The 27848-nt window shown below is 39.5% G+C and overlaps 2 protein-coding genes across 3 annotated transcripts; one reads left to right on the plus strand and one right to left on the minus strand.

Moving 5' to 3' along the window:
* Positions 1-3507: 3507 nt before the first annotated feature.
* MRPS22 (mitochondrial ribosomal protein S22) lies at positions 3508-11674 on the plus strand (the record flags this gene model as incomplete). The annotated part of the gene is made up of 8 exons (XM_082003698.1): positions 3508-3619; positions 3946-4100; positions 4587-4751; positions 8468-8611; positions 9117-9200; positions 9877-10022; positions 11190-11298; positions 11582-11674. 8 exons carry the CDS (start codon positions 3508-3510, stop codon positions 11672-11674), a joined length of 1008 nt encoding a protein of 335 aa, XP_081859824.1.
* A 754-nt stretch (positions 11675-12428) lies between these two features.
* COPB2 (COPI coat complex subunit beta 2) lies at positions 12429-27594 on the minus strand. Of its 2 annotated transcripts, none has more exons than XM_082003912.1 (21): positions 27526-27594; positions 26834-26920; positions 24970-25096; positions 23733-23881; positions 22333-22479; positions 20644-20743; positions 20363-20505; positions 19942-20141; positions 19249-19359; positions 18877-18965; positions 18693-18799; positions 18255-18398; positions 17425-17555; positions 16920-17127; positions 16578-16688; positions 15530-15744; positions 15156-15248; positions 14896-15076; positions 14682-14750; positions 12974-13063; positions 12429-12542 (listed from the first exon to the last, which is right to left on the minus strand). In XM_082003912.1, exons 1-21 carry the CDS (start codon positions 27577-27579, stop codon positions 12447-12449), a joined length of 2652 nt encoding a protein of 883 aa, XP_081860038.1. In that variant the 5' UTR covers positions 27580-27594; the 3' UTR covers positions 12429-12446. The 2 variants fall into 2 exon arrangements, with proteins under 2 accessions (XP_081860038.1, XP_081860037.1); XM_082003911.1 differs by having other exon boundaries at positions 14676-14750.
* Between the last annotated feature and the right edge of the window lie 254 nt (positions 27595-27848).

A 27848-nucleotide genomic window follows, 5' to 3' on the forward strand; every position in this document is an offset into this window, starting at 1 on the left:
AACTCTGCCCTCGAAGGTAAGTTTGGCCCAGGAGCTCAGGACAGAGTTCTACAGCCACGTTGATCTGTCTCTGCTATCAAGTATCAAAATGAAATTTGAACATAAAATAGCTCCAGATATCCATGTGGTCTTTAAGATAGAAAATGGCCACTTTGATGTGTTAGCAAAGGCTCATGCATCATCACCACCACCATCATCAAAATAGCTACCCAGAGCTCTGGATGGCAATGCAAATCCATGGCTACAGACCTTAAAAGACAGTTCCACCAAAAATAATACTCCCTCCTTTAAACAAAAGAAACTGGTAAATAAGATGCTTGCAGGTAATATGCCTGAAAATAGACAATTGTGTTACAAATAACCACCCCAATAATTTTCACAAAAAACCACCTCACTCCATCTATGTATATGGGGAAACAAAACTAACCACATGTAATGTAGTATCCCTTTAAAGACTAATTTAATGATATAGTAAGGTTTGTGTCATCTCTCTTACTTCAGCACTCCCTGCCTTCTCTGTGAAAAATAATTTGTCTTCAGACTAATCTATGCAGGTTTAGCATAAAGAGCTTCCAATCTGGTCCATTGTGTCCCTCAGAAAATTATTCCACAGGATTGCCAGATTCTTTCATATCAGTAACAAGAGAACCAACCTTTAATTTTAAGGTCATGTCATCAGCTGTGGACATGTACACAGCCTGACTGGATTCACTCTATTTCTTCTTACAACAGCTGGATGCACAGTTACCAAACCTTACATTTTGTATTTTTTATTGTATTTTTTTCCAAGAAAGAATTCTTCCTTCCTAGCAATTTCTTACCACTAATTTTACATATTTATTATTCAGAAAGAGCTGAAGTAAACTAGAGCCCCTTATTTTATCAATTGAATAGACAAAGCAATAATGCAAGCTCCTAAGCTCCCTATTTGCCTTCCCTTTCCCTGAGATGTTAACCAAACTGGTTCACTCTCAGCAGCCATCTGATCCTTTTGCTCTCCTGAAACTACCAACAAAAAGGAAATTAATGCCAACTGTGGAGGTGATTTTGTATTGACACTTTTCCAATAGAATCCAGACTTAGACCACCAATGTGTTTCACAGGGGACACCCACCCATCATCAGATGGTTGTAATTTTCCAGCAGCAACTGTCCTGGGATGCATTCAAAACAGTAACAAAAGCTAAGAAAGATTCTTTATTTCACTACCAATTTTTACACCACTGATTCTTCAAGCTGGTGTTGTATTTTTAAATACACCAATATAAAACATCCTACTTAAAATTGTTACTTCAGTACAAATATAAACCATAAATAAAATATAATCAACTAATCCAATACAAATTGATATTATTTTATAAATTATGTTAACCTGCTATACTTCCACCTACAGTATAATTAGTTAATATTTCCTTTCATCCCACCAGCCAAAAGGCTAATCCTCACAGCAGCTGTTACTACTCCAGTGCAGAATAAATGCGAATTTAACCTCTCCTGGATATAGTCTAATAAATTCTGTTGTTTTTCTAAGCACTTCTGTGAATTAAAATGGATGTTGGCTTGCCATCCAAATTCATGACCAGGTCTGAAGTGGCTTTTAGGCAAGCTGCCAAATAACTTCCCAATTCCCTTATAGGGTATAGCTCTCACTCCAGAGATCTTCCAAGCAAGAGTTGAAAAACAACATCTTCTCCATTTCCTCAAAATTATTTTTCATTTTTTTAGCATTATTTAAATAAATTATGCACAAAATTACATTAAAATGCTATAAAGAGTTCATTTGCACTGTTTAATTCTCAATGATTTCAACTTAATTGTACCAATACAAGCATGAGAAGAATATGCCCTCAGGCAACCTTTCTGACAATGCAAAGGGCAGGATATTGAAAAGCTTGAATAGAAAATTCAACCCAGCACATGTGTTTGGATATTGAAGAAGGCTGAGGAAAATAGAAATACTCCCCAGGACAATGAAGATCTACTACTAGAAACAAATATATTTTTCAGGTGATGCTCAACTTTATTCTAATGAGAACAAATATATGCTATAAAGTTTTCCTTTTCTCCAAGACTTGAATCTCCATTTTCAAAAGTAACATAATTTAGACTCTGATTGGGCAAAGTAATGAAGAACCCACTAAACTTTAAAACAGTTGTAAGTCTACAGAATTTAAGCACATTACTTGTGTTTCCATATCTTCCCTCCTGGAGATGAAATATTTCCTGTTTCGATAGGAAGTCATCAGCCAGCTTGCATCAATGCGTGGCTTTGAACATTTTAAAATTCAAAGCATTCAGAGACCCTGTACAGAGACTTGCCTGCTGATAGTAGGTTTTCTTTTTTTCACACACTCCTAACCACAGTGTGTAAGACTGAAATTCACAGTAGAAGATACAGACCAGCTACAGAAAATAAACTTCAAGTAATAATAAACTTTCAACCCCTTGAAATAGATTCAGTTATAAGAAGTCAGTTATTGTTTTAATGAAATAACACACCCATTTCAACTGCATACCTCCTCTCTTCACAGCCATTAGATCTGATCTGTTGTATCTATTGGATACAAAATTTAATTTTGGTTTTATGCTTGAACACGGTAATTTATTTTCTCTCCTTTACAAAAATGTTAAAGCTCCCTGAACATGAGAAGACTAAACTCATCACCACCAATGGCAGCAACTGCTTTTACCTGACTGAGGAAGCCAGTGCTCTATACAAGCACACATATTCCTCAGGTAGTACCTTCAGGCATGAATACTTGCTGTCTCCGTCAGAGTTCCCCCAAATTATGGGCCAGACAGAAAATCCACCACCTGACGATGAGACTGTCCTTTCAGTCATCATTCAGGTGACAAATTTGATATAAATTACCACAGTATTTCTCTCAGGCAGACCACCCAAGAACCAGGGCAGGACCAACCGGACGGGCACCAGGCCCGGCTGCTGCTGAAGTGCACCCACCTACCGCCTCACACCTTTCTTAGTCTCTGAGCCGTTGCAGTTTACCGGTGGTTTAATCGCCGCAGTGTACACGGTGGCCTCAAGTCCTCTTTTTTCCTACTACTTTGTCTCGACACCAAGCAAGTAAACTTGCCAGCCTGGGACTCTTCTCCATCCCCTTCCCGGCGGAGGGAGCCAGCGGCCCATCTATTGCCACCGCGTCCCCCCAGCTCGACTCCCGCTCCCGCCGCCGGCAATATCCCTCCTCTGACAGGAACAGCAGAACAAGTTCCCACCCCTGGAACCTGGCCCTCACCTCCGCCTCAGCAGCGTTTTGACAACACAAACACACTAGAAACGGCTTACATGCCTTTTCCTTGAAGGAAAAGGCCCGGGGAAACACGTTTCTACCCCACTGAGGCGGACTCACCGCCCGGGGCAGCCGTTTTCCCCCGCGGCGCGCCTCTGACCCGCCGCTGAGGCGAAGGCAGACTCCATTTCCCGGCGTGCCTCGAGGGGCGATCCGGAGCGCGCGTCGGCGTCGGGGCGGGCAGGGGCGTGCATAAGATGGCGGCGCTCGGGGCGCGAGTCTCTCTGGCAGTGTCTGCGCGGCTGTCGCGCGTGCTGTGGGGCTGGCGCGCGCGGCGGGGTCTCGGGCAGGAGGCGGGAGCGGCGGACGGTATGTAGGAGGGGGCGCGGAGGTGATTGCCCCCGGCCCGGCCTTGTCTCGTAGACTGCAAGGGTCTGCTTAGCCGCCCGCGATCTTCGTGGTGGGCGCCTGTAGTGCCCGGGGGAGCGGAGGAGGAGGAAGGCGGGACGGCGTGGGTGCGCCCGCAGTCCCCGGGGGGGGCCCGGCGAGGGGAGGAGGAGGCGCGGGGGGCTGCCGTGGGCCCTTCGCCTGAGGGGAGCGGGTGGCGCGACCGCGGCCGTCTCCTCTCCCCGCGCCCCTCGCAGGCAGCGGCTGCCCCGCCAGCCGGGTTAACGGCGTGTGAAACTCTCCCGCAGGAGGAGAAGCCGCCAAGCCCTCCTTCGCGGATGAGGCGGTTCAAAACCTGCTCTACAAAATGACGGGGCTCAACCTGCAGAAGGTTTTCAGGCCGGTGAAAAAGGAGCTTAAACCGCCCAAGTACAAACTGATGACAGAAGCTCAGCTGGAAGAGGTAGGCGGCTCTGCTGCCGTTTGAAATAAGTTCTGGTTTTAGCACAAAGTCTGTAACAGTCCATATTTCTGCTTCCTTTAGTGCCACTGTTGAAAATACTTAGGTTTTTTTCCTTTGTTTCAGGGCATGTCCTAAATTAGTGTAAATCAGTGGTTTTTCACTTTAAATAGTTTAATTTATCCAATTTTTCTGGAATTTACCCTGGAAAAATATCTGCAATAAACTTGGTGTTTGCAGTAGTACATGTAGATTTTAGTTTTGGAACTTCCTCCAGCAGTTTGCCCAAGTTACAGTAGTGGTATATTGTTTACATGCAGTTCATCTACCTGGAGATTGAATTAGTGTCTCGCTTCTTCTCAACTTCAGAAGAAAAAAAAAAAATTATCTCTAAATGAAAATATTTGTCCCCAAATTGTATGTTAGCTTTCCAATAGGATGGTGGGTTTTTTAATTGTAAAATTAAACTATTTTTTCTGTTTTCCCAAGGCCACAAGAAAAGCCATTGAGGAGGCTAAAGAAAAACTAATCATGCCCCCTGTTTTGAATGAACGAGCGCCAATTGATGATGTCTTAGCAGAAGACAAATTCCTTGAAGGAACTGAAACTACAAAATATGTGTTTACAGATTTAACTTACTCTGTTCCACATCGTGTGAGTAACAATGTATTAATTTATTTTAAGAGCTTTTCATTTTTAATTCCAAACTTAGCTTTAGATTTTAATAACATGTAACTATAGTAGTTAGCAAAAAGGCTGAGGAGTTGTACGTTCAGTGTGGTACAAGGCAATACAAAGACATGTATTTCTAAATTTTTGCTTCTAATTGGGGGACTTCAGATACCCTGCTGGAAAAATAGCATGGCGAGATATAGGCAATCCGGGAGACTCCTGGAATAACTTCTTATGCTGGGTAATAGACAGCCCTACCAGAGGGGATGCCATGTTGGACCTATTGGTCACCAAAGCAAGTGAGCTAATTGGCGACATCAAGACTGGAGGCAGCCTGGGCTGCAGTGATCATGCACTGGTGGAACTTGCAGTCCTGAGGGATAGGGGTCAGGCGAAGAGTCAAGTCAGGACCCTGAATTTTAGGAAAGCAACCTGCCAACTCTTCAGGGAGTTAGTCAATAGCACCCCCTGGGAAACTGCCCTCAGGGCCAAGGGAGCAGAACAGAACTCCCAGATCTTTAAGGATGCTTATTTATGCTTATTTATTTATGGAAATAAATAAATAAATTTGTTTATGTATTTATTTATAAATTTAAATAATAGATAAATTTATTTATAGAATTAAATACATTTAAGGATGCTTATTTATTTATGGAAATAGAGTGCAAGAGCTCTCAATCCCCAGGTGTAAGAAATCAGGAGAGGAAGGCAAGAGACCAGCATGGCTGAGTGGAGGCTTGCTGGGCAAGAAGGAAATGCACAGGCAGTGGAAGCAGGGACATGTGTCCTGGGAAGAGCACAGGTGTGCTACCAGTTGTGTAGGGATGGAGTTGGGAAGGCCAAGGCGTGGCTGGAGCTGAACTTGGCAAGGAATGGAAAGAATAATAAGGGCTTCTACAGGTATGTCAGCCAGAAGTTAAAGAAAGTGTACCCCACTTGATGAGCAAGACTGGCAAACTGGTAACAATGGATGAGGAGAAGGCTGAGGTACTGAATGACTTCTTTGCCTCCGTCTTCACTGTCAGTCTCTCTTCCCACACCTCTCGAGGGATGGACTGCAAGACGGGGACTGGAGGAGCAAAATCCCTCCCACTGTAAGAGAAGATCAGGTTCGTGATCACCTGAGGAACCTGGACATGCACAAGTTTATGGGACCTGATGAGATGCTCCTCAGAGTCCTGAGGGAATTGGCTGATGTAGTTGCCAAGCCACTGCCCATGATACTTGAAAAGTCCTGGCAGTCAGGTGAAGTTCCTGGAGACTGGAAAAAGGGAAACATTGCACCCATTTTTAAAAACGGTAGCAAGGAGGGCCCTGGGAACTACTGACCTGTCAGTCTCACCTCTGTGCCTGGGAAGATCATGGAACAGATCCTCTTAGAAGCTCTGCTAAGGCACATGGAGCACAGGGAGGTGATTCGAGACAGCCAGCATGGCTTCACCAAGGGCATGTCCTGCCTGACCAACATAGTGGCCTTCTATGATGGAGTGACCACATCAGTGGACAAGGGAAGAGCTACTGATGTTGTCTGTCTGGACTTCTGTAAGGCTTTTGACATGGTACCCTGCAACATCCTTCTCTCTAAACTGGAGAGACATGGATGGACTGGGTGGATGGGTGGACTGTCAGGTGGATGAGGAATTGGTTGGATAGTCGCATCCAGATGGTAGTGGTCAATGGCTTAATGTCCAGATGGGGACTGGTGATGAGTGGTGTCGCTCAGGGGTCCATACTGGGACTAGTACTCTTTAATATCTTCATCAATGACATAGTGGGATCAAGGGCACCCTCAGCAAGTTTGCAGATGACGCCAAGCTGAGTGGTGTGGTTGACAGGCCTGAGGGACGGGATGCTATCCAGAGGGACCTGGACCAGCTCAAGGAACGGGCCCATGTGAACCTCAGGAGGTTCAACAAGGACAAGTGCAGGGTCCTGCACCTGGGTCGGGGCAACCCCCAGTATCGGCACAGGCTGGGGGTGAAGGTACTGAGAGCAGCCCCATGGAGAAGGACTTGAGGTACTGGTGGATGAAAAGCTGGACATGAGCCAGCGACATGTGCTCGCAGCCCAGAAGGCCAACCACATCCTGGGCTGCACCCAAAGCCGCGTGGCCAGCAGGGCGAGGGAGGGGATTCTGCCCCTCTGCTCTGGCGAGACACCGCCTGGAGTCCTGCATCCAGCTGTGGAGCCCTTGGCTCTGGAAAGACATGGACCTGTTGGAGAGGGTCCAGAGGAGGGCACAAAAATGCTCCGAGGGCTGGAACAGCTCTGCTGTGAGGACAGGCTGAGAGAGTTGGGGTTGTTCAGCCTGGAGCAGAGAAGGCTCTGGGGAGACCTTACTGTAGCTGCCAGGACTTAAAGGGGGCTTACAAGAAAGATGGGGACAGACCTTTTAGCAGGGCCTGTAGCAATAGGACAAGGGGTCATGGTTTTAAACTAAGAGAGGGCAGATTCAGACTAGGTATAAGGAAGATCTTTGTCACAATGAGGGTGGTGAAGCACTGGCACAGGTGGTAGATGCCCCATCCCTGGCACCATTCCAGGTCAGGTTGGACAGGGCTCTGAGCACCTGATCTAGTTGAAGCTGTCCCTGCTCACTGCAGGGGGTTGGACTAGATGGCCTTTAAAGGTTCCTTCCAACCCAAACTGTTCTATGATTCTATGATAAATTACATTCCAGTGCTCAAAAGCAGGTGTGTGTGGGGAAGCTGTGGGATAATTGGGTTTTTTTTTTTTTAAAGTGGATGCTTGTGATATGCTAGGAGTGCTGAGTTCTTCCAGACTTCTTAGAAGCTTTCTGTGGAACTGGATTACATAGTACTGTGCATAGACCAAAAGGTGGAGCTACTTCACAGTTGCAAAGATCTGGTGGCAGGCCAAGTGAATGATAAATTAATTCATGGGAAAGCTGTGAAGAAACAGTTGTCAAGAATTGTGGAGTATAGGGTTAAAGATTTCTTTGCATAATGAAACATTTAGATTGTCTTAAGCACCAGTAGTAAGAGGCTGGAAAAATTCTTAACAAATAGTTATGATTGTAAGAAGTCTGCATTGTTCAAACATGCATATTGCGATGATCCCCTGAAATGAATTGCCAAGTCTTCCATCCATTACTCTGAGAGCTCTTTCCAGGAACCTGCTATTTATTCTTCTGCCTCAATGTATTGAGAACTTCCTTGTCCCAACAAGCTTTTCTGCCTGCCGCCCCAAATCAAATATGCTTGTGAACAGATCTGAGTATATTGTTTTATTTGTTGTACTTTTTGTTTTGCAATTGCCCGTAAGTGATTCTAGCACTTAATTCTGAAACAAAGATAAAAAAATGCAAGACACTTGCATTCTTAATTTAGTATGTGTTCCTACATGCATAAAATCAGTCCAGCAGCAACACTAACTCCTTTCTCTGGGTATTAGTTATGTTATCTGTTGGAACTTCACGGAGCTGTAGCTTCTAGTGTAGGCACATGCACACTTACATTATACATTAAAATTAAGGTGCAAATGTAGCACTTAATTAGCAGGTACCAAGGGAGAAATGATGAATCTAGCACATAGCAACAGTCAGTTAGAAACTGGTATTATTAATGTGAGTTTAGGTATAGAAGGACTTTGCCAGATAAGAATCTTTTTTACAATGGTTCTGGCTAGGATGAGAGAAGACTGTGGGAGATAATCCCCTTTTTTTACCTTCTTTCCAGGAACGTTTCATTGTAGTTAGAGAACCAAATGGTGTTTTACGCAAAGCAACCTGGGAAGAACGAGACAGAATGATACAGATATTCTTCCCAAAGGAAGGGCGCAGAGTTATTCCCCCAGTGGTATTCAAGGATGAACACCTTGTGGTAAGATCTTCCTGGTTTTGAAAACTGATCATTTTTACTTACATGTGCTCTGATAGTGAAACTGTGCTATTTGGACAGAGTAGCTCTGAATAAGCCAGTGTACTTTGGTGTTTCAATTCGGTGCTTGAATTCTGTTTTGAACAATTGCTTATCATTGTAACTTAGCTAAAATACTTACGATGAAGTTCCAGGTTAGGGCCAGGTAAATGCTGTGTACATGTAAATATTCTGTCGTACTAGAAATCCACATCTAAGTGTTAGGCATTGATGAAATTGTATGCTTAATCTGAAAATGAGAATGGTGCTTCAGAAAGAAAAATCAAGAAACGTTGTATTAATGTCATAAAGGCAGTTAACTGCAGTTGTATCCATTTTGTCTTGTGATTAAGGGGATACTCACTACAAGTGTTGCCCAGAACAGGAATGTTGTGGCTGCTGTTTTGATTTTGGAGAGTTGGAATGGTGTGATACAGAATTTATTCTCAAATTTGAACTGTTGTTTTAGACTGTGTTTCAGCAAGATCGTCATGAGGATATCCTTAACATGTGCATTGCTCAGTTTGAGCCAGATTCACCTGACTATATCAGAGTGAGTTCACTTTTCATTTTTCTAGTAAAAAGAAAATAGAATTAGTGAAGAACTTTAGGGTTTGTTTTATATACATAAATATTGTCCAAGGATCAAAGGTACTGTTAATATGTGTGTTTTTCCCCATGCAGATCACCTCTTATCCTTGTGATGAGTTTTTTTCTTTTTTCTTGCAGTAAAACAAGATTCTGTTTAAGTAATTTTCAACAGCATATAAAGAGCTACAGCTGCATCAAAACAGTCTTTATATAGGTATTTTTGGTACTGAACCAGAATCGATGGTAATGCCTGTAAGTGGACACAACCAAGGTTGTGCTACTCAAGTCATGTTAACTGCTGTTATGTCATGTTAAGTCATGTTAACTGGATTTGAAAGGACCAGGTGGATATCTAAGAAAGTTAGATAATTGATGAAGTTCACCTGAGAGCACTGTACAAAGTATTTTTAACAAAGACCAAAAATATACTTCTAGCTAAAATATTTAGATTTAGTAACTGGTGAATTTGTTAGTCACATGTTAAAGCTTTAAGGTAGCATGGTTCAGCCCGTGGCTTATTCCTGCACTTTAGGGAGATCTGAAAATAGATTAAAAAGTCTTAAGTGAGAGGTAGCAGGGAGAAACTGTCATCACGCTCCTGTTAATGGTGACGAAACCAAAACCTTTTCTCTGTATAGGTTCATCATCGGACATATGATGACATTGAGAAACATGGCAAATACGATCTGCTGCGTTCAACGAGACACTTTGGAGGAATGGTGTGGTATCTAGTAAACAGAAAGAAAACAGATGGCTTACTAATAGATATGATCCACAGAGACTTGTAAGTGGTGTTTGTCACTTAGTAATTCTGTTTATCTAAACAAACAGAAAACAAGTACCATTGTTTGAAAATCTACATCTTACAGAAATGCTGTTTTTAAATGTTCTCATTTGCATGAAATTTTAGGCTAGGTGTAACTTTTAGCTATATAGGTGCTGAATGGAAGCAGCAGCTCAGTCGATGAAGTTGTAGGGTATTAAACTATGTTTCTGTGTAAATTAGCCTTTTGTAGTTGTTGGGGTCTTATTTTTGTTTCCCATGTAATTGTAAGTACACTTCCAGCTCTAGGCAGTGCTGGTTGTAAAGCCTAACAGTTTTATACTACTGAGCTCAATTTTGGCTTTTAAGATTGACACATTCATTCTGCGTTTTAGAGCAATTCCAGAGCAGCTTAGGAACAGATAGATACACTTTAAATGGATGGGTTTCTATAAGATATATGCTGCTAAACATACTCAAGACTCCCTGAAGCAAGCAATGTTTAATTGTTCAAAGTGTCACTACAGCTAGGAGAAATTTGTACAATTGGAACTCCAAGCTGCAGTGATGGTGGTGTTCGTTTCCTGCTGTTGAAGTCAGAAACTTCCAACAGGTGGTCAGCTCTTACTTTTTAAACCTGAGGATATGAAGAAATACAGGAAAGTTCTGGTTTTGGAATCAGATTGTTAAAAGGGAAAATTCACATGTCTGGATGATTCAAATTACCAGAAGTTTGGAGCATCTTTACCTGCCACCCACCCACTTTCAGTTTATTGCTTACATTTGTTTTACGTTTATGTTCCACTTCCAAATTCAGCTGAGGGCTAGATGTCACAAGATTTCTAATACTACTTCTGTAAGACATGCTAGTTAACCACAGTCGGTATTAGAAAGTTTCTCTCTGGCACAGTTGTTCTGCTAAATACTTGTTACTGGGTAATTAATTGTATTTTACAGAGATATTTCAGCTTTATTACTGCTGAACAGTGCATCAGGCTTAAACTGCAGCATGGATATTATGTGCCTTACCTGGGATGCGGGTTGAGCTGTATATTCCACTGACTGTACACTCTGTGAAAGCAGAAGTTTATGACAGCCTGGGGTGTGCAAAGTACACCACAAAGTACCTTTTCTCTAAATATTCTGTCAGAGAAACTAATTGCTCCAACTGGGCCTTTATTTGTTTAGGCTGGATGATGCTACGAGTTTAATTACACTGTATCACATGCTTCATCCTGAATGTCAATCAGCAAAAGAAGCTAAAGGAGGGAAACTTCAAGGAGTTGATCTGATCAAGGTATGCTTTTCTACTTTAAGGCTACTTAACTACAGAAGAGAAAGCTTTTAAACAGCAGAAGCCCATTTAGTCATCTAAATGTCTCCTTACCTTAAGCAGCAGCTATTTAACTAGAATGGTTGTGCATGCTAGGTTGGTGTTTGGTTGTTTTTTTTCTCCAAACTAGAGATAGCTGCACCAGGATTTCAGTTGTAGCTTACTGGTCTACCACTGGAATCATGAAATCTCATTATGCAACTGTGCTTTCAATTGTACATTAACCTCTCTCTTGCCATGTTTGCAGGTATTTGTGAAAACTGAATCACAGAAAGAAGGCTATATACAACTGGCTCTCCAGGCTTATGAAGAAGCAATGGCCACTTCCACAGCTTCATGAAATAAGCCTTAGTTGATGTAAGTTAAGTCTGTTTATAAACATTCTCTGTACAGGATTCCATAATAAATACTTGAAACAAGTGACTGTTCTATAAAATTTTCTACTAAAAATATGTAAGAATCACTACTGCAGCTTGTTATTTTCACAAGTTCTGTAAGTCATCATGACTTTTGTTTTGAGGTGACAAAATACCCAGAGTTTAATTCCTTTACTGTTGCATCTTTAATATAAATAGTTGCCCACAATTAACTTGAATTATTGAAGTGTAAGGTCTGGACAGCTTCAGTTAGGAAAGTATCACACCACACATTGCTGTTTTGTCTTCTCTGGGAGAGTAACTGTTAAAGCAGTAGCTCAGTTACAAGCTCAATCTCACAGTAAAAAAGTAACTATATACCTAGGTGGATAACCTGACTTTTGTCAGGATAAAATACTAGCACTTGACTACTATGCTCCCCTTTCACACATTTGCAACAGATGCTATTGAAGCTGTGGTAAGAATAGTACAATTACTAGTAAATAGAGAATGTTTAAAAGGATTTATTAAATTGCTTGATAAATGAGAACACTTTTAGTATGCACTGGAGCAGGCGTACATCTTTAATTTCAACATACTGGAAGCTGATTTATTTTGTACAGTCTTTGTACTGCCCTTCCTTCTACATGTACATGGTCCACTTGCAGTATAAAAATCAAATTAACTTGGAGCACATAGTCCACAGAACTTCATTCCTTTGTTTGGAGTAATTGATTTGGTCATCTAAAATGTTCTTCACTCATCTAAGATCTCTTCATCCAGATTGATATCTGTGGTATCAATGTCCTCCAGATCCAAGTTATCCAAGTCATCTTCCAAGTCCAGCAGTGTCTAGGAAAAGAAAAGACTAGGTTAAGGGGATACTAGTACACAATGTATGATTCTGTATGATGTATTTGCAAATTCTGCAAAACACCAAGCTGAGGCAGTCTGGTGGAACATAATTGTTCAAGTAAGGCATAGAGGAGCTGCCTTCATGGTAGGAAAGCATCTCTCAGTTGCAACTTTTTGCAGTGGTCTGACCAGCTGTGTTTGTACAGCCTTGGGGCTTTACAGGGAAGGAAGGGTGAAGTCCAAACAGGTCTATATTCAGGTACTGCTTCTGCATACACCAAGCAGGGATCCATACGCAGCACTGGTCCTAAGCTGTCTGGGTCTATCAATATAGAAAGTGACATTTTCCAGTAACTTGGTTTAATCACATTTTTAGTTGAAGTCTTTAACATACTTGTACTTTCTTTCCTAAAAATGTGTTTTGGTACCTTTTGATCTCTTGTTGGAAGTACATCAGAATTCTGCAAAACTGTCTTCATCATTTCCTGCTTGGGAGATGGAACTGGTTCTTCAGCCTTCTAGTGGAAAAGAGATTCCTTAAGTTCTTTAGAATTTAAATTTTCTTTCAACAAAAGCAAGTTAACAGCAGCTGGCCCATAATCCCCCTCTTCTAGTAGTTCTCTTTCAAAGTTTCTTGAACCAGAGCCTTCTAGTCCTCACTCCACTGGAGATAACTGTTTCCCCACTCAGTTTATTTAAAGCAGTTGATGATAGAACTGGTACAATGAAAACAACCCTCAGAAAGTATCAGTTCATTTCAAATACTGAATTGCTGTTAGAAGTTGATTTTCAAGGTCCTCAGCAGGAACGAGATTAGGTGACTTAAGCTTGTCACAGCAGTTTAGCAGAGGTGGCAAGTCTTAGTACTGTTAGGCTTTGTGTTCCATACCCTACAATGGTTTAACACTTGCCCTCTCTTCGCTGCTGCACACATTTTACATTAATATATAATTCATCGGTTAGTACCATTGCTTCAGTAATGGTACTATTCAATTGATTATATAATTAATCTAAATATGGTTATCTCCTACAAAACCCCCATATTCAGCCTCAGCTGTAAGAGACAACTGTTGTTTAAGGACTTCTATGCCATCACTAACTGAATGCAAAGATACACTTCTAACATTAGTGGTCTTGTTTTCAGCTTCAGTTCTAAGCTGTTTTAGAGAACTTTTGCAATTCTGCATGGAAGTTTGACTTTGCTTTAGTGATACTTGCTTTGAAACACAAGCAGCAAAATGGTCACTAAAGCTACTTGAAAGTAAGCTAACTTCTCTGAACTGTCAACAAAGTTTTGTAGTGCATCTCCTGCAAGGAAAAAACAGACAGAATGGAGAGTTGTGACTTTCTGTTTCTCCCTCAGTTTCCACTGCAGTTCTTTTAGAAGTTTATAGCCTCGAAGAGCAGTGCCAACATCATTGTCTCCAAGGAAGTCTCCTACTCTGATTTTCACATTCAAATGTAAAGTGTATTTGACATGAGCAAGAATTACAAGTTGTCATCTTCTGTTCAAGCGCTGAAAAGCATTTTAAGTGTTCATTTCAATCTGTATGCTTATAGGTTAAATATGTCACATGTTTTCTGCATAAGACTTGGACAACTGAGACAGTAAAAAAAAACCTCAGTTACTTCAGATGTTGATGAGAACATAATTTTCAAGTAATTAAGCAAGATTCCTAGTTAGTTATGGAACAGTCTTACTCCGCAACCACACACACTAGCAAAGAATATAAAGCATTTTTAATTGCTGTAAGATGCAAGTTTCCAGGTTCCAACTGCTGCGCTTTTAGAAAACTCGCAGCAGTTGAGAGTGTTTTATGTGCAAGCGAAATGGTTTTTCTGCGGGATAAATTCAATGGTAAAACTCTACGACTACTCACACTAACAAAAAGATGACCCAAGGTAAGTAACCACACAAAATAAATACTTTCACAGTCAAGAAATTAGTAGTTAGAGAAGTAGATTAGGAAGAGTCTGAGACAAAAGAACATGAAACTGAGCTGCAGTGCTTACAAGTCAAGCCAATAAGAGCAATAATCTGTCCATTATGGGTGAAATATTCTCCAGGGTAGATGTTACTGTAAAACAGCAAAATTGCCTCTTTCTTAGAGTTCACCATTTAGTAGTAACACTGACCTGAGGTGCTGTTACTCCAGAAGGCTCAAAGCTCTTTGCTTCTTCAAGTAAGTTTCTTTCTTCATTTGGCTAAAAGTAAATGAACAAAAAACACACACCAAAATATATGTTCATGGAATGCTTAAGTGGTTGCACTGACTTGCTTAAAGCTGAATTTATACCGCACCAGCTGTTTTTCTTCCAGAGACAATGAGAGCTCCCACTTCTTACTTACAGTGACAAGGGGGTATTCCCTGGCTGGCCGCAAGTCAGCAAGACTTTGTTTAACATATTCTTCAGCAACAAAAGCTTCCTTTAATCCAGGGAAAAGATTTTCATATTCTGTAGGATCAGCAAGGGACTCGGCAGCTTTTTGATTGACTTTAGAGAGATTCTCCCGCCACAGTTTCACAACCCTGGAGACACAAGCCATAGTCGTTACATACAGCTGATTTTGACAACACTATTTATGGTCTGCATATGCTTTGAAGTTACCTTGAAACTTGACTTGGCAAATATGTCCGTGCAAGAAAAGCAGCTTCTGGGAGACGCCCGGTTTTAATCAGGAGTTCCAAACATGAATCAAGCCTAAAAGATTTTAAAATGTGATTTTAACCAGTAAGTTTAATAAAGACAAGTTTTTGTATTAGATTAATATAATAGAGTAAACAGTTAATTTCAAGTGCTTTCATTTCAGATTTTAACAGTAGCAGCCATCATAAATAGAATCGGCTTTCCTGAAAAGGCACATGCCACAATCTTTCTCCAGAAGTTTTAAGGTAGCTGTAGTTAACCATTTGAAGAACCTGAGGTTCTTTGCATTTCAGAAAGCAGAACAGACCAATCTGAATCTCATGCTTGCTACTTACTTTCCCTGTAGGAAGTAGCTCATAAACGCAACATTGTTCTTGCCATCTTTTTCTGCTCCTTCAGCCAACTTATTCACCATGTTCGCATTTCCTGAAGCCGTAGCAAGGAGCAGTAGTCCTCCATAGTCTTGTGCATGGTGGAGACACTCCTGGGCTAAGCCAAACTGGCATTTACTAATGGCAAGCTCAGCAAGTTGCTTCCATTTCTGTTCTGACTAATGGTACAAAAGAGGGGAGGGAGGGAAAGAAAAAAACGACAACAAACCACCCTCATTTTTGAACAGCATTTATAGATTTTTCAGAGCATTCAAGATGAAAATGTAAGGTGACTTTTGAAGGTACTATATGCCATCATTACACTTGTAAGATACATTACACTGAGATAGTACGATTCCTGCAGCTTCACAGCATGACAGAGCGAGTGTTATATGCAGATCATTACACAGCTATACCATTACATAAAATAAACAGTTTTTCATTAAACATGGAGGGAGGAGGTAGAAATCACTTTGGAAATTTAAACAGTAACAATCTCTTAAAGAAGGCTCTCAAGTTAACCTTCGGAATGTAAGAAAGACATCTGTCTCTCTAAGTTACCACTCCTTATCACTAACTTCATTATTTTACAACAGGAACTATAAGATCAATTCTCTGAATAATGGCTACAGGACAAATTGCTGCCTGGCAGATTGATGCACCAGGGAGACTAAGTTTGTCAAGACTGGAATGAAGGCCCAGAGGCTTCAGTCCCACCACTCCTCCTCTCAACTGTTCAATACTGGAGATCAAGGCTTGATTCTTGGTTCAAGTTTTGTATTCTCCAGGAGTTCCTGTTGCTTTCTGAACAGACAACATTTTTCTGACCCCATCCCACAGCTTAGATTCCTTTGAATTACAGGCAGGAGAGCTTCACCGAGGAAGCTGGAGGCACTGGAGTGTTCAGGGAGCTGTACTGCATCCCCACATACCACTGTCTTTTGTTACAGGGCCTCTTACATTCATGCTACTACTCAGAATTAATATGAATCACCAAAAACTGTATGTTTACCTCTGCTTCCACTGCAAGCTGATAGGCTATTTTTAATTCTCCAAGTTGAAGAGCAAGTTCAAAACGATGCTCTGGATCTGTAGATACTGCAAGAGCTTGTTGTTTGAAACCCTAAAATAAAAATCTGAAAATAAGACTGTGATCTGTCTGGTCAAACAGCATCCTAGATGTTCTAACAAAAGCCCTTTAAACAGAAGGTTAAAGTAGTCTAAAATAAATCCTAAAATAAAAAAAAGTTTATGCTTACAGAAAAAATGATCTGGTTTTGTTTAGCAAATTCAATTAGAAACATGAATAAACTGATTTATGAAGTTTCTGATAACTAAAAAGCAGTTTTCTTGCCTGTTTTTCAAGAAAGTGTGCAACTCTGGTTCTCTGTTCTTTTGGAATTGTGGGAAGAACTTTATCAGCCATACCAAAATCTCTTCTCATCACAGCAGTTTGATATTCAAGCACCGAGACCAGCAAAGAGTAGCTAACAATGTTTAGCTCTTTATCACCCAAATAAAGTCGGTTGTCCTTAGGGATATACCCCAAAAGATACATTGTCCTGAAACAAAACAAAGAATATTTATATTTTATAGATCCACTGCCAGTGTATTAAAAAAAAGTCCAATAGTATTTACAGTAGCAAGAATTCTCACATGTAAAATTCTACTTTTACTATATATGCACTTTCATGTAACACTGTTTATTACCTCCGAGATTACACTACTACCTCAGAACATACACGTAGCATGATACACAAGAAAAAGTAGTAATGCACAGCAAGCAGGTGGAAAGGATCACCTTGTCCCAACTTCATTGAAAGAACATTTAACGCTTGCAACCCAGTGCAGCAACTTACCTGTCTAAGTGGGCAATAGTGACAATTTCTCCTCCGACGTAGTAGTTGAGTCTGTTCACAGAACTGGTGTAAATAAAGCAGTCGCCTACCCACAAGCCTGTTTTCACAATCTCCTGAATCTCACCAAGAACCTACAAATGAAGTTTAATTTAGTTAGATATGTAAAAAGGTACTTTTAGATAGCAGAAGGACCATTGCATTTTCAAATTAAACTTAATATTCTATACTTACGGAAATAGTTGGGCAAGTTGCAAAGAAGTTTAGATAAGAGTTTGGAAGTACTTCAATAATGCTTTTAGTTTTACAGAAACACTAACTTAAGAAATCTCTTGCTTAATACTTGTCTAAACCAATTACAAATCCAGGACACAAGCACCAAAGTAAGCAGTCAGCAAGCAAAGAAAAATTTCACAAGGAAAGTTGTGGTTTTGACATTTCACAGCATGAGGTTTTTTTTTTACTTTTCTCAAATTTCAGTAACATTTCAAAACTTGAAAATTGCAGAAAAAGTTTAAGTAATGTAAACATACTACCCGAGTGTGTGCTTTAAAAATAACACCTATAACTCTGTAAGTATAGTAAACAGGTATCTGAAGAGAATGTAAACATCAAGGTCTGTTGTACTGAGATTCCAACAGGGATACTCTCCCCAAGGAACCCAAATAAAATGATTAAACAGTGTTCCTCAGGCAGATGTATGCTGTATTCCAGTGTTCTGGAAACTAAAATTTAATAGGACTATGTTAAGGACTAAATTTGCTACACTCTAGGAAGACTTGCTTCCATGATCTCTAATCCTATTCCATTTTTTTTTTAAAAACAGAGGGTACCTCAAAAGCATCTTCAATTCCATCTTCAGTGACACCTTCATGTGTTTCTTGGGCTGCTGCAACTTTTTCTGATAGGTATTTCAGAATGAAGAATGACTCTTCCGTAGCAATGCAGACAAGCTCACCCGAGTCAGACCAGAAAATCTGTATCATTAGAATCAATAATGGCACTGTTTTAGAGACCCCAGGTTAAGAAAAAAGGATGTATAAATTAAAGTTAAAACATACTAACAGAAGCTTTAGTACTTGAGAAGCCAACACATACAGGGATTTTTTTTCCCCTTCTGCTACAAGATGGAGATAAACTTAAGAAGTTACTACTTTACGACTGACAGCTTGGCTTCATTCAGGAAAATCATCAGTCTATTAAAAAAAAAAAATAATAAAAATCAGTAGACAGAGACAGGTGAATATCTTCAGTCCCATCTAGAAACTTACATGTTTAGGCTGAATTTCAATTCTGCGAATCAATTCTGTGTTTTCCCAATCATAGAATGCCAAACCATTAACAGATCTGACACCCAAGAGGAAGCCACCATAGATGCCTGCAAGAAAATAAAGGTGAAAGAAATCCACACGCAAAAAACGTGCCAACTGATCTATTTAAAAACTAAGTACTTACCTTCTGCTCCAAAATCAGGTTTGAATGATTTCTTCTCTTTGAAATTTTTAAATATCTTTACAACACTGTTGCTCTCCCTGATTGCATATCTAAATAGAGATTGCATTGTAAAGAAAATAAAAATTATTTGGCTTTCAAAGTAGTAAATTTGTAGAAGCTTATAGTTTTAGTAAACAACTGCATTTGATTTATCTTCAAAAAATCGGCAGAGTGCTACAAATGGAAAATTTCAAAGGAGGGCAGTTATTGAAAGTTCATTATCCTCACAGGTTTTAGTCTTCAGGCCAGCTTACTGTTTGTACAGCCTGAAAACTAGCAACAGCAAGTTTACATTAATATAGAGGGGAAAAAAAAAAAATCTGCAACACTTACTCTGAAGAATCATGTGCCCATACGAACTCCTGAGCAGAACCAAAGCTCTTGTTTCTCAAAGCCATAGCTGTGTAGATGATGTATTCACCATCACCACACACTACTACAAACCTAGAGCAGGAGAAAGACGCGTTTGTCAGACGCCTGTGTTCAGTTCAATAGGCATGATCAAGTAGACAAATTATCTGAAAAGTTAAAGGCCCCTAGCCCAATATAACCACTGCAACTGCAGACAGAATAGAATAGCTTTGTATATTCCAAAAATGTCACAGAATCGGGTTTTCCTCTGTGTCACGTTGCTAGCTACTTGCTATTCCCTCTTCCTTCTGGCCTCTACTGAGCAGCTCTTGTACACTGTAGCCCTTTACCTCTTCTTTTAATTTAGCTTACTTGCTAACAAAAAAACAATTCAAGAGAAGCGATAAAAGAATGTGGTTTGCCACTATTACCTTTTGTTTGCATACTTCTTCCCCTACCTAGAATGTCCAACTTGTCTGTTTAAGCAGTTCTTACGGGTGAAGCCCATCTATTACTCTGATTTTACACTGCCTGGCTCCGTTACACCTGTTCTGCAGAGGCTTTCAGCCACCAGCAACCATGCAACTTCTTATTTTTTTTTAACTGGAAAACTTTTTGATTGAAAAGAAAAATGAGAAATCAGAAATGTTTAAGTATTGGTCTAAAATCTATTACCGTCCATTAGGGTTGTGCTGAATTGTCTGAGGATAGATTTCACAGCTCCCCATATCCTTTACAGCCAACGGCAATCTTTCTCCGTCTTTGATCTCAGCATCTCCCATAGCTTTCAAGTTAGCCTGTTGGACTTCTGAATGTTTAGCCCAAATAATTTTTCCATTTGCATCCATGGACATGGCAGGTTCTTCACGACCAAGCTAGGAAGGGTGGCATAAGAATTTAGGATGTGGAGAAAATACATTCTTTATTTTCTTTTCAGTTCAATATATCTAGTGAAATACCCTGTCTCTGCCTAAAAATGCCAATTAAAATGCCAGATTTTCAGTATTTTACATCTTACCACAGAATCAGAAATCAGTTGCTCTGTGCACAGGACAGTGATGAATCACCATTTCTCATTTCAAATCATTCATTATACCTTAACAATAATGCTGCCTTCATCATATCCCAAAGCCACATTATTGGATCCTCTCAAGCTGGCCACACACCACACTCTCTCCATACCGTAGTTGAGGGTACTTTCCAGGCGGTAAGTGCTTGAATGCCAAATGCGCACAGTTCCTGGAGGAAAAAGAAACACACACATGCCTTTTATCTCTTCTCTCAATGTGAGGGCAGGAGGTGTGTAGCCACACCACAAGAAGAGCTCTCCCGTAAGTTCTTCCCCTGTCCTTTATAGATCAGAAAATACAAAATTACCGTCTTCTGAGCCGGTGATAATGATAGGCAATTCAGGATGGAAGCTGACACATGACACATTTTGAGCATGTCCTTCCAGTGTTTGTACACATGTTTTATTCTGGGGGGGGCGGGGGGAAGAAGGGAAAAAAAAAAAAAAAAAAAGAGTCAGAAGTACAAGTACAGATAATAAAGATAATAAATATGTTGCTATATTTTTACCTTCATTTCTCAAAAAAAAAAATCTTCCCCCAATCCAAAATTTATCTGAAAACGTATTTCTCTAGATTTCTTCCAGTAACACTTAGTTCCAAGACGCTCAAACAACAGCATTAGACATACTAAAACCCATGATTGTATTGAGTTAATTTCTCCTCCCCAGAAGCGGAGTGTCCTGGAGAAGATCATATCCAGAAGAAGAAACAATCTCTGGATAATTTGACTGACAAGTTCTTTATTGACTAACCTAAAAATGAGGAAGTCGACAGTGAATTTTCAGGGTTAAATTTAGGTTTGAAAGTCCATTAGTTGGACCTCGACAACTTAGAATCCTGTATGTTTTGTCTAGAATTTCATGCTAATCTGTGCTTTTACAGTTTGCTGCTGGAATATCATAGGTTTCTGCCTAGAAGATATGTTTTCTCCGAGCTATGTAGCACAGCAGAGAAAAGAACAAGATAGAAAGCTGAGTTCACTGCAAAAAAAAAAAAAAACAAAACACAACCCAGAGCAAAACATCAATCTCATTACAGCTAAAGACAGATATAATATTGTCTTTACAAATGTTCATTCACACAGTTGTAAAAGAAAAGTCTATCCTACTTGAGACAACTAAGATTAGGCCACGTTAACTGATGATTGGTGGCTGTACATGGTGGCAAAATTTCAAGTACTGTTATGTAACAGTCATTACTGTTGTAATGTAATGTGACAGTCATTACTTATGTAGCACATAATTAAATTACCAGTATTAGCTTTAACTTCTGACCTTGGATTTACTCTAGGGCAACATGCTTTAACAACCAGAAAGTACTATCTAACAAATTTCATCCTTTCACCTGTCTGGCCATTCATACACTTGTACACAGTAAGAACTTCAGAGCTCTAGGTTTCAGCAACAGAACCGAATCCCTGGATTCAATCTTTCCTGTAGAGCAATCAACCAAGTCACCTCATGACCCCTGCAAAGTGTCAAGCAGAAGCACATGCATGTGCGTGCAGGCACTCATGTGCCTGTGTAAATGTGCATAGGATGAAAAAGGAGAAAGAGAAGGGAATAAAGAAAAAAGGCAAAAAAAAAAAAAGAGGTGAGAGGATGGAAAGAGTTGATACATGAACGATATTTACATTTGAACATAGAAGAGGAGCACTTTAATCCACAAAAAATGAAGTCCAAAAGGCAGGGATTACTATGTTACAAGAAAAAAAAATAATACTAATACTAGAAACTTCATGTCAAATTTAATTCTACAAATTAACTTTCAAGTTATTTAGATTCACAACAGATTTTCTCAAGGATTAACAAAATCTTTTTTTTTTTTGTCTTAAATGAAAAACGTGTCATGAAATATTTGCCCCCCACTTCCTTCTTGCCAAAGAAACATCAGGAAAATCTGTTGGTGTATTCAAGTCCTTTCCTTCTTTTTCTATTTCTTCACTAATGGTTTTGCTATGGCAGTCTGCACGGAAGTTTAAGAGTTGACCACATACCTGGTAGTCCCAGATCTTAACCAACCGGTCATCTGCACCTGAAATGAGATATGGCTTGTCTCCTCCACTGTAATAGTCAATGCAGTTTACTCCTTTCTCATGGCCTTCCAAAGTAAAGTTGGGTGAAGAAGAGCCAAGCTGCCACACCTTCCCAGAAACAAAGCAACAAGAAACCCAACTGCATGTAGTTATTGATCTTTTGCATCCAGGTCAACTTTGCAAACAAAGTGGGTATTCAGATGTACTTTACAATTCCAAAGGTACAGAAAACAGAATTCTAAAGACATGGTTGTTTTCTTAGGTGAAGAACCTGAACAACTGCTTATCAAACTACCAATCCTCTTCCCAAATAAACAGAAATAACTTCTGAGTATACCGAGTTCCACACACTGTGCGCACACCTCAAAACAATGGAATTGGTTTCTTTCAAACTTTTTTTTTTTTTTTTGGACATAAAACCACACAAGACGCTGTTTGTAGGAAGAAGTATCTGTTTATGAAATTAACTAATAGACCTAGAAAAAGCAATCAACTATTTGTGCATACATGGGTTGCCCCCATGTCCTGAATTTTGTTTTTTCCAGTTACATTAAGTGAATGACAAACCTCATGCTAAATGAGGACTTAAAATGAAACAAGTCAAGTTGTAGACATACTGCTATTTTCCCATGATTATCAAATCAAATCAACATTTATATGCACCTTATATCAACATCTGAGGATGTATGAGATCAAAACCGGCTTTTTACAGCCAATACACTGATAATTTATAGGGAATGTAGGTGTCTCTGCTCCAATGGCTGTAAATCTATAGTCCCAGATACTCAGCAACAGTTTCACAGAAAAATCAAACTCCTGAGAGTCTACCATGAAGACACCTTTGGAAACAACTAAATGGACAGACAGCCAAGAACAGGAAAATAATGGGAGAAATGCCTTTACTTTTTTTTTTTTTAATGCATACAGTTAAAGGCTTTACCCACGAGAGAGAGGGGGGGGGGGGGGGGGGGAGGGGGGGAGAGAGAGAGGGGGAGAGAGAGGGAGGGAGAGAGGGAGAGATGTAGTTTCAATTTTTCCAAACTACTAATTGACAGTATAACCATTACCACTCCCCAATATTTTTGTGTAATCCAAATGGAAATGCAGCACTTAAAAGTTTAGAGAACCACATTGTAATGATTAGAGGTGACAGGTAAGCTTGTCAGTTTACTGGATTACTTAGTAGGTGCATAGTAACTCAACCAACGTTCAGGTCTTTGTTCAGTAAGAATTCTATTATTGCACCTTCTTTTAAGAATTCTGACATATTGTCCACAGAGTATTATTGGTTTGTGCACTCTGATAATTACTTCATGACTAAAAAAATCCAACCAACCCAACCCAAAATACAGTTTCTCTACCTTGATTGTCCTATCCAAAGAGGCACTGGCAAACTGATTATTGTCTTTTGGGTTTATGACAATCTGCATGACATAATGGGTGTGTCCTTCAAACACTTGAGAACAAGACCATTTTTTATCCCAGTCCCAGAGTTTAATGAGCATGTCATCTGAAAAAAACAAAACAAAAAACCACCAAGCTTCAGTTAATATATTCTCTTATCTACCTTCTTAGACTATATAATCCTTAGAACTTCAAAAAAAAAAAAAAGGTTCACTCATCCCTTCCCCCTTGAAAGGGGCACTGCTAATACTCAATGTATTTTAATCTGTAAGATTCCCAGTCCTTTCTTGCAGAAGGACCACAGGGAGTACAAGTTTCTCAAAAAGGTTGTCCAGTAAAATGGTGATAAAACTAAGAAAGAAACACATCTGTCTTAAAAAGGGAGATTAAGAATTGAATTAAGGTGCTGAATCATTAATCTTAAAATACCAGACAGATATTAAAAGTAACTGGACCCATGCTTTCTTCTGCAGTACCTACTCTGATGAGCACTATGGAACAGGAAGCAGAGACAGCCAAGGTGGCTTCCTAGTACCTTTATTTCAAGTGCAAGTGTATTAGCTTCAACAGCAAAACACAGAAATATATGGTTGTTCTGCCTCACAAGGCTCTCTGCATTCTTGCAGAACTCTGACTGCATTAGTAAGGTTTCCAGGAATGAAAAGGACTGAGTAGCACTATGTAGACATTCTTGGACAAAATCTGTTAAGATACTGTGATCTTCCAATCCTGAGTAACATAGACTAGCTCAAATAACAGAGAAATAACTCAGAAAAAGTGTGAAAGTTATTTGTTGCTTCAAGTCAGATTGCCAGCTGAAAACATACTCCAAACCATTATGTCATTTTTTTAAAAATCAGAACTTTAGTGTGGCAAACTCAGGTAACAGCTAATTAGCACATATATGAACCTTTCCTCTGGCCAATATTGAGCAACAAGGTTCTTCAGTCTTCTCTGACAAGAACATAAGCTATTATATTTTAAATTGTAAGTACAGTTGATATTCCATTTAAAAAAACATGAATGCATCTGGCAAAGATGTAACATGAAATGACAACTGTCATGTTGGCTAATTGCTCAAGGATTCCCGTTTCAGCAGAAAAAGGAAAAAACATGCATCCCTCACTAGGTAGGAAACAGAAGCCAAAAAACCGGCTGGTTAATAGATGTAACAATATACTAAAGAACTCTTACCGCTGCTTGTCAGTATGAAAGGCTGTGTGGGATGCACAGCAATACAACGAATGTAGTCTGAGTGTGCTTCAAACATGTGAACTCTTTCCAAGGTGTTATAATTAAAAACTCTAATTTGCATGTCATCCTATGAAAGGGAAGAAAAGCCACCATTAAAATAGGACCCTTTGTATAACACACCTTATGTTCAATGCAGGGTAGCTAGAAAAAAAAACATTCCACCATTGAAGAGCCTCTACCAACAAAATATTTAAGAAAATGTAGTTTCTGTACATCACTAATGATACAAATTATACTTTGATTGAGAAGTCTATAAATTACCCAACCCTATTCCAAGGCATTTATGAAACAGAAAAAAATTCAACTAAATTTCATTTTTAAAAGATGTATTTAAAATAGTGCAAAAATGCTTTTAAAATTATTAATGCTTTATATGAAATGAAAAGCAAGGTTCTCCAACTTAAAATTTATAATGATGTTAATGCTGTGGGGCCAGAAGGAAAGAAGCTGCAGCTCTAAGTCAAGTCGAAAGGTGGTATCAATTCTAAAAAATAAAGTTGACAAGTTCTTTTTTGGGGGAGGTATTTTTATTTCAGATACAGTATTATTAAAAGCAGTACTCCCAAGCCTTAAAAAATTTTTTTTCCACTGACAAGGAATAAGACATCAGGTAAAGTTTTCAGAAGTGACTGTGACTTACAAGGCCATCAGAGTAAATGAAACTTAGTGATAAACTCTACACTACTTGTTTTATCTAAAGCGTTTACTTCTCCCCTCTGCCTTTTCCTCTTTCACATACAAGCGTGTTTAAGCAGCGACACTTACAGAAAACACTCTTCAGAATGGCAGAAAAGGACAAGGATGTTCTTTCTGAGACCAGCGTATCAGCATAATGAATATGCAACACACAGAATAAGCAATAACTAATGTCACATCTTCACAGTCACTAAGACTTGGCCCTGTTGCTGAAAGCAGCTGTCTTGCCCTTTCCTTACCATGTCTTGCCACTGCATTGCAGCCTCCCTTGGGAAAGCTAGGACAAATATAGATGCACACTGATTGAGAAACTGATCCAGGTGAAATTAAGTTGATAAAAATAAAAATGGAGACTAACTTTCACCGGTTACTAATCCATTTCCCATGCAGCTGTTTGAACTCTTGTGCTGCCAAAGAGGCAGTGTCATACTTGAGAAACAGTGATAACTTATGCACACTTGAAGTAACTGGGTCATAGCGGCATAAGGCAATGAAATGACAAGAAATTTTTTACTCTGTGTATAGGGCAGAAGACTGGAAAAAATTTGAGAGAAAAAAAAATTAGGCATTGCCTCAGTTTAGACAAAAAACATTCATTCCATCAAGAAAAACATGTTACCAAGATTAGAATAGAACTATTCCTCTCAAAGTAGACCCACTGAATAAAAGCAGAGTATTTTTCTAGAGATGAGTAAAAAAATTTAAAAAAAAAATTAAGATAACCAAGAAAAAGAGTAGAAAGTAACTTCTATGTTATCTTACCTAGGATAGTCAATAGTTTCATCTTAGTTAAATTAGCACTACTAAAATTTAGTCAAAATTGGGTGCTGAGCATATTTCAGTTGACAGTAAAGGTTGAATCTAGATTTACCTTGCACTACACGCAGAATTAGCCACCATATTAGGTTGCTCTCCTTTGAAATGAAAAGTTCAAGTTTCTAAGCTTAGTTAAAGGAGAAAATTTTGGCGAAACTGTACTGAAGTATTCTTTCTCTTCCAAAAATTCATACCAAATCATGTTATTAAGTGATGTACAAAGGATGTACAAAGCACGAAAATAAATTAGAGAAATACTACTGCATATGGAAATCAGAAGACAATAGCTTACAGCTCCTGTGACAACCCAGTTCTTTCTTGCCACGAATTTGGCAGCTCTCACTGGCAGGTCACACACTTCAAAAGTCTTCACCAGAGTCTAAATATAAAAATGATAAGTTTATAGCACTGGAGACAGCATCTGTTTTGAAATCAGCTCTTTAGCTTTTCTTAACAGTGTCCAGTATGTTGCCTACAACACCACATACACACTTTTTAAAAGGAACATACCTGTCCCAGAAGGCAGATACTTGCCTGTTCTGGTCTTTAACGCCACCTCAATGTTCTCCCTTCATTCTTAACCCAACCCCACCTCCGAATATTTTTGGAGCTGCTGCCCAATTTCAACTATACTGGATAGACAGGTAGAGGTCTAACAGTTCCTACACCCTTCACAAATATAGATGGCAGCTACAAGGCAAGAGGCATCTAATCTTGAAGAAGGAAAAGCATTAGTTTGCAAGGAATTTACAAAGGAAATAATTCTTGAAAAACACATTTATAGGAAATGAAACATCATTAAAGCGACAGCTAAAAATACTCCTTGTCTATTATTATAGTGACTTTTGCAATAAGACGGGGGAGAGTACAGTCAATTACTGGCAGTGATTTAAGATTCTTCTTGTGTATCTAGTACTGAAAAACAGAATTTATACATCTGTCAGTTATGAAGATTTCGTAACAACAGAAAATCAAAATCATCACCTGTGTTTCATGGTTCCAAACACAGACACTGCCATTGTAAAGGCTAGCCAACATCCATGGCTCTGTGGGATGCAAGTCTACGCTCTTCACCCGGTCAGACCGAGCTGTTAGTTTCCGTTTTATATCAAGTCGGAGAGGCTAGAGACAAATAAAATTGAGAATACCAAGTTATTCAACATAGAACTGGCACAGAAATATGATGGAAGAAGGAAAGCAAAAGTTAAACCTTAAAAGACAAAGAGCCAATCCTGCTTTTCAGGCAGACAGAAGACTACTACTCTTTTCTATCTATCTGCTTATTTATTTTTGTAGGGGTTTCTGGA

This window comes from Phaethon aethereus, assembly GCF_964289735.1.
Source record: "Phaethon aethereus genome assembly, chromosome: 9".
Lineage (NCBI taxonomy): Eukaryota > Metazoa > Chordata > Aves > Phaethontiformes > Phaethontidae > Phaethon > Phaethon aethereus.

Excerpts from the sequence above, each read along its gene's own strand:
- COPB2 (XM_082003911.1), bottom strand. The coding sequence starts at position 27,579 with ATGTTGGCTAGCCTTTACAATGGCAGTGTCTGTGTTTGGAACCATGAA. Across the intron at positions 25,097-26,833 it reads ACTGGGTTGTCACAGGAGCT|GATGACATGCAAATTAGAGT; the intron begins GTAAGCTATTGT and ends TCCCTTTCATAG. Across the intron at positions 14,751-14,895 it reads GGGAATACCCCCTTGTCACT|CCAAATGAAGAAAGAAACTT; the intron begins GTAAGTAAGAAG and ends ATTTACTTTTAG.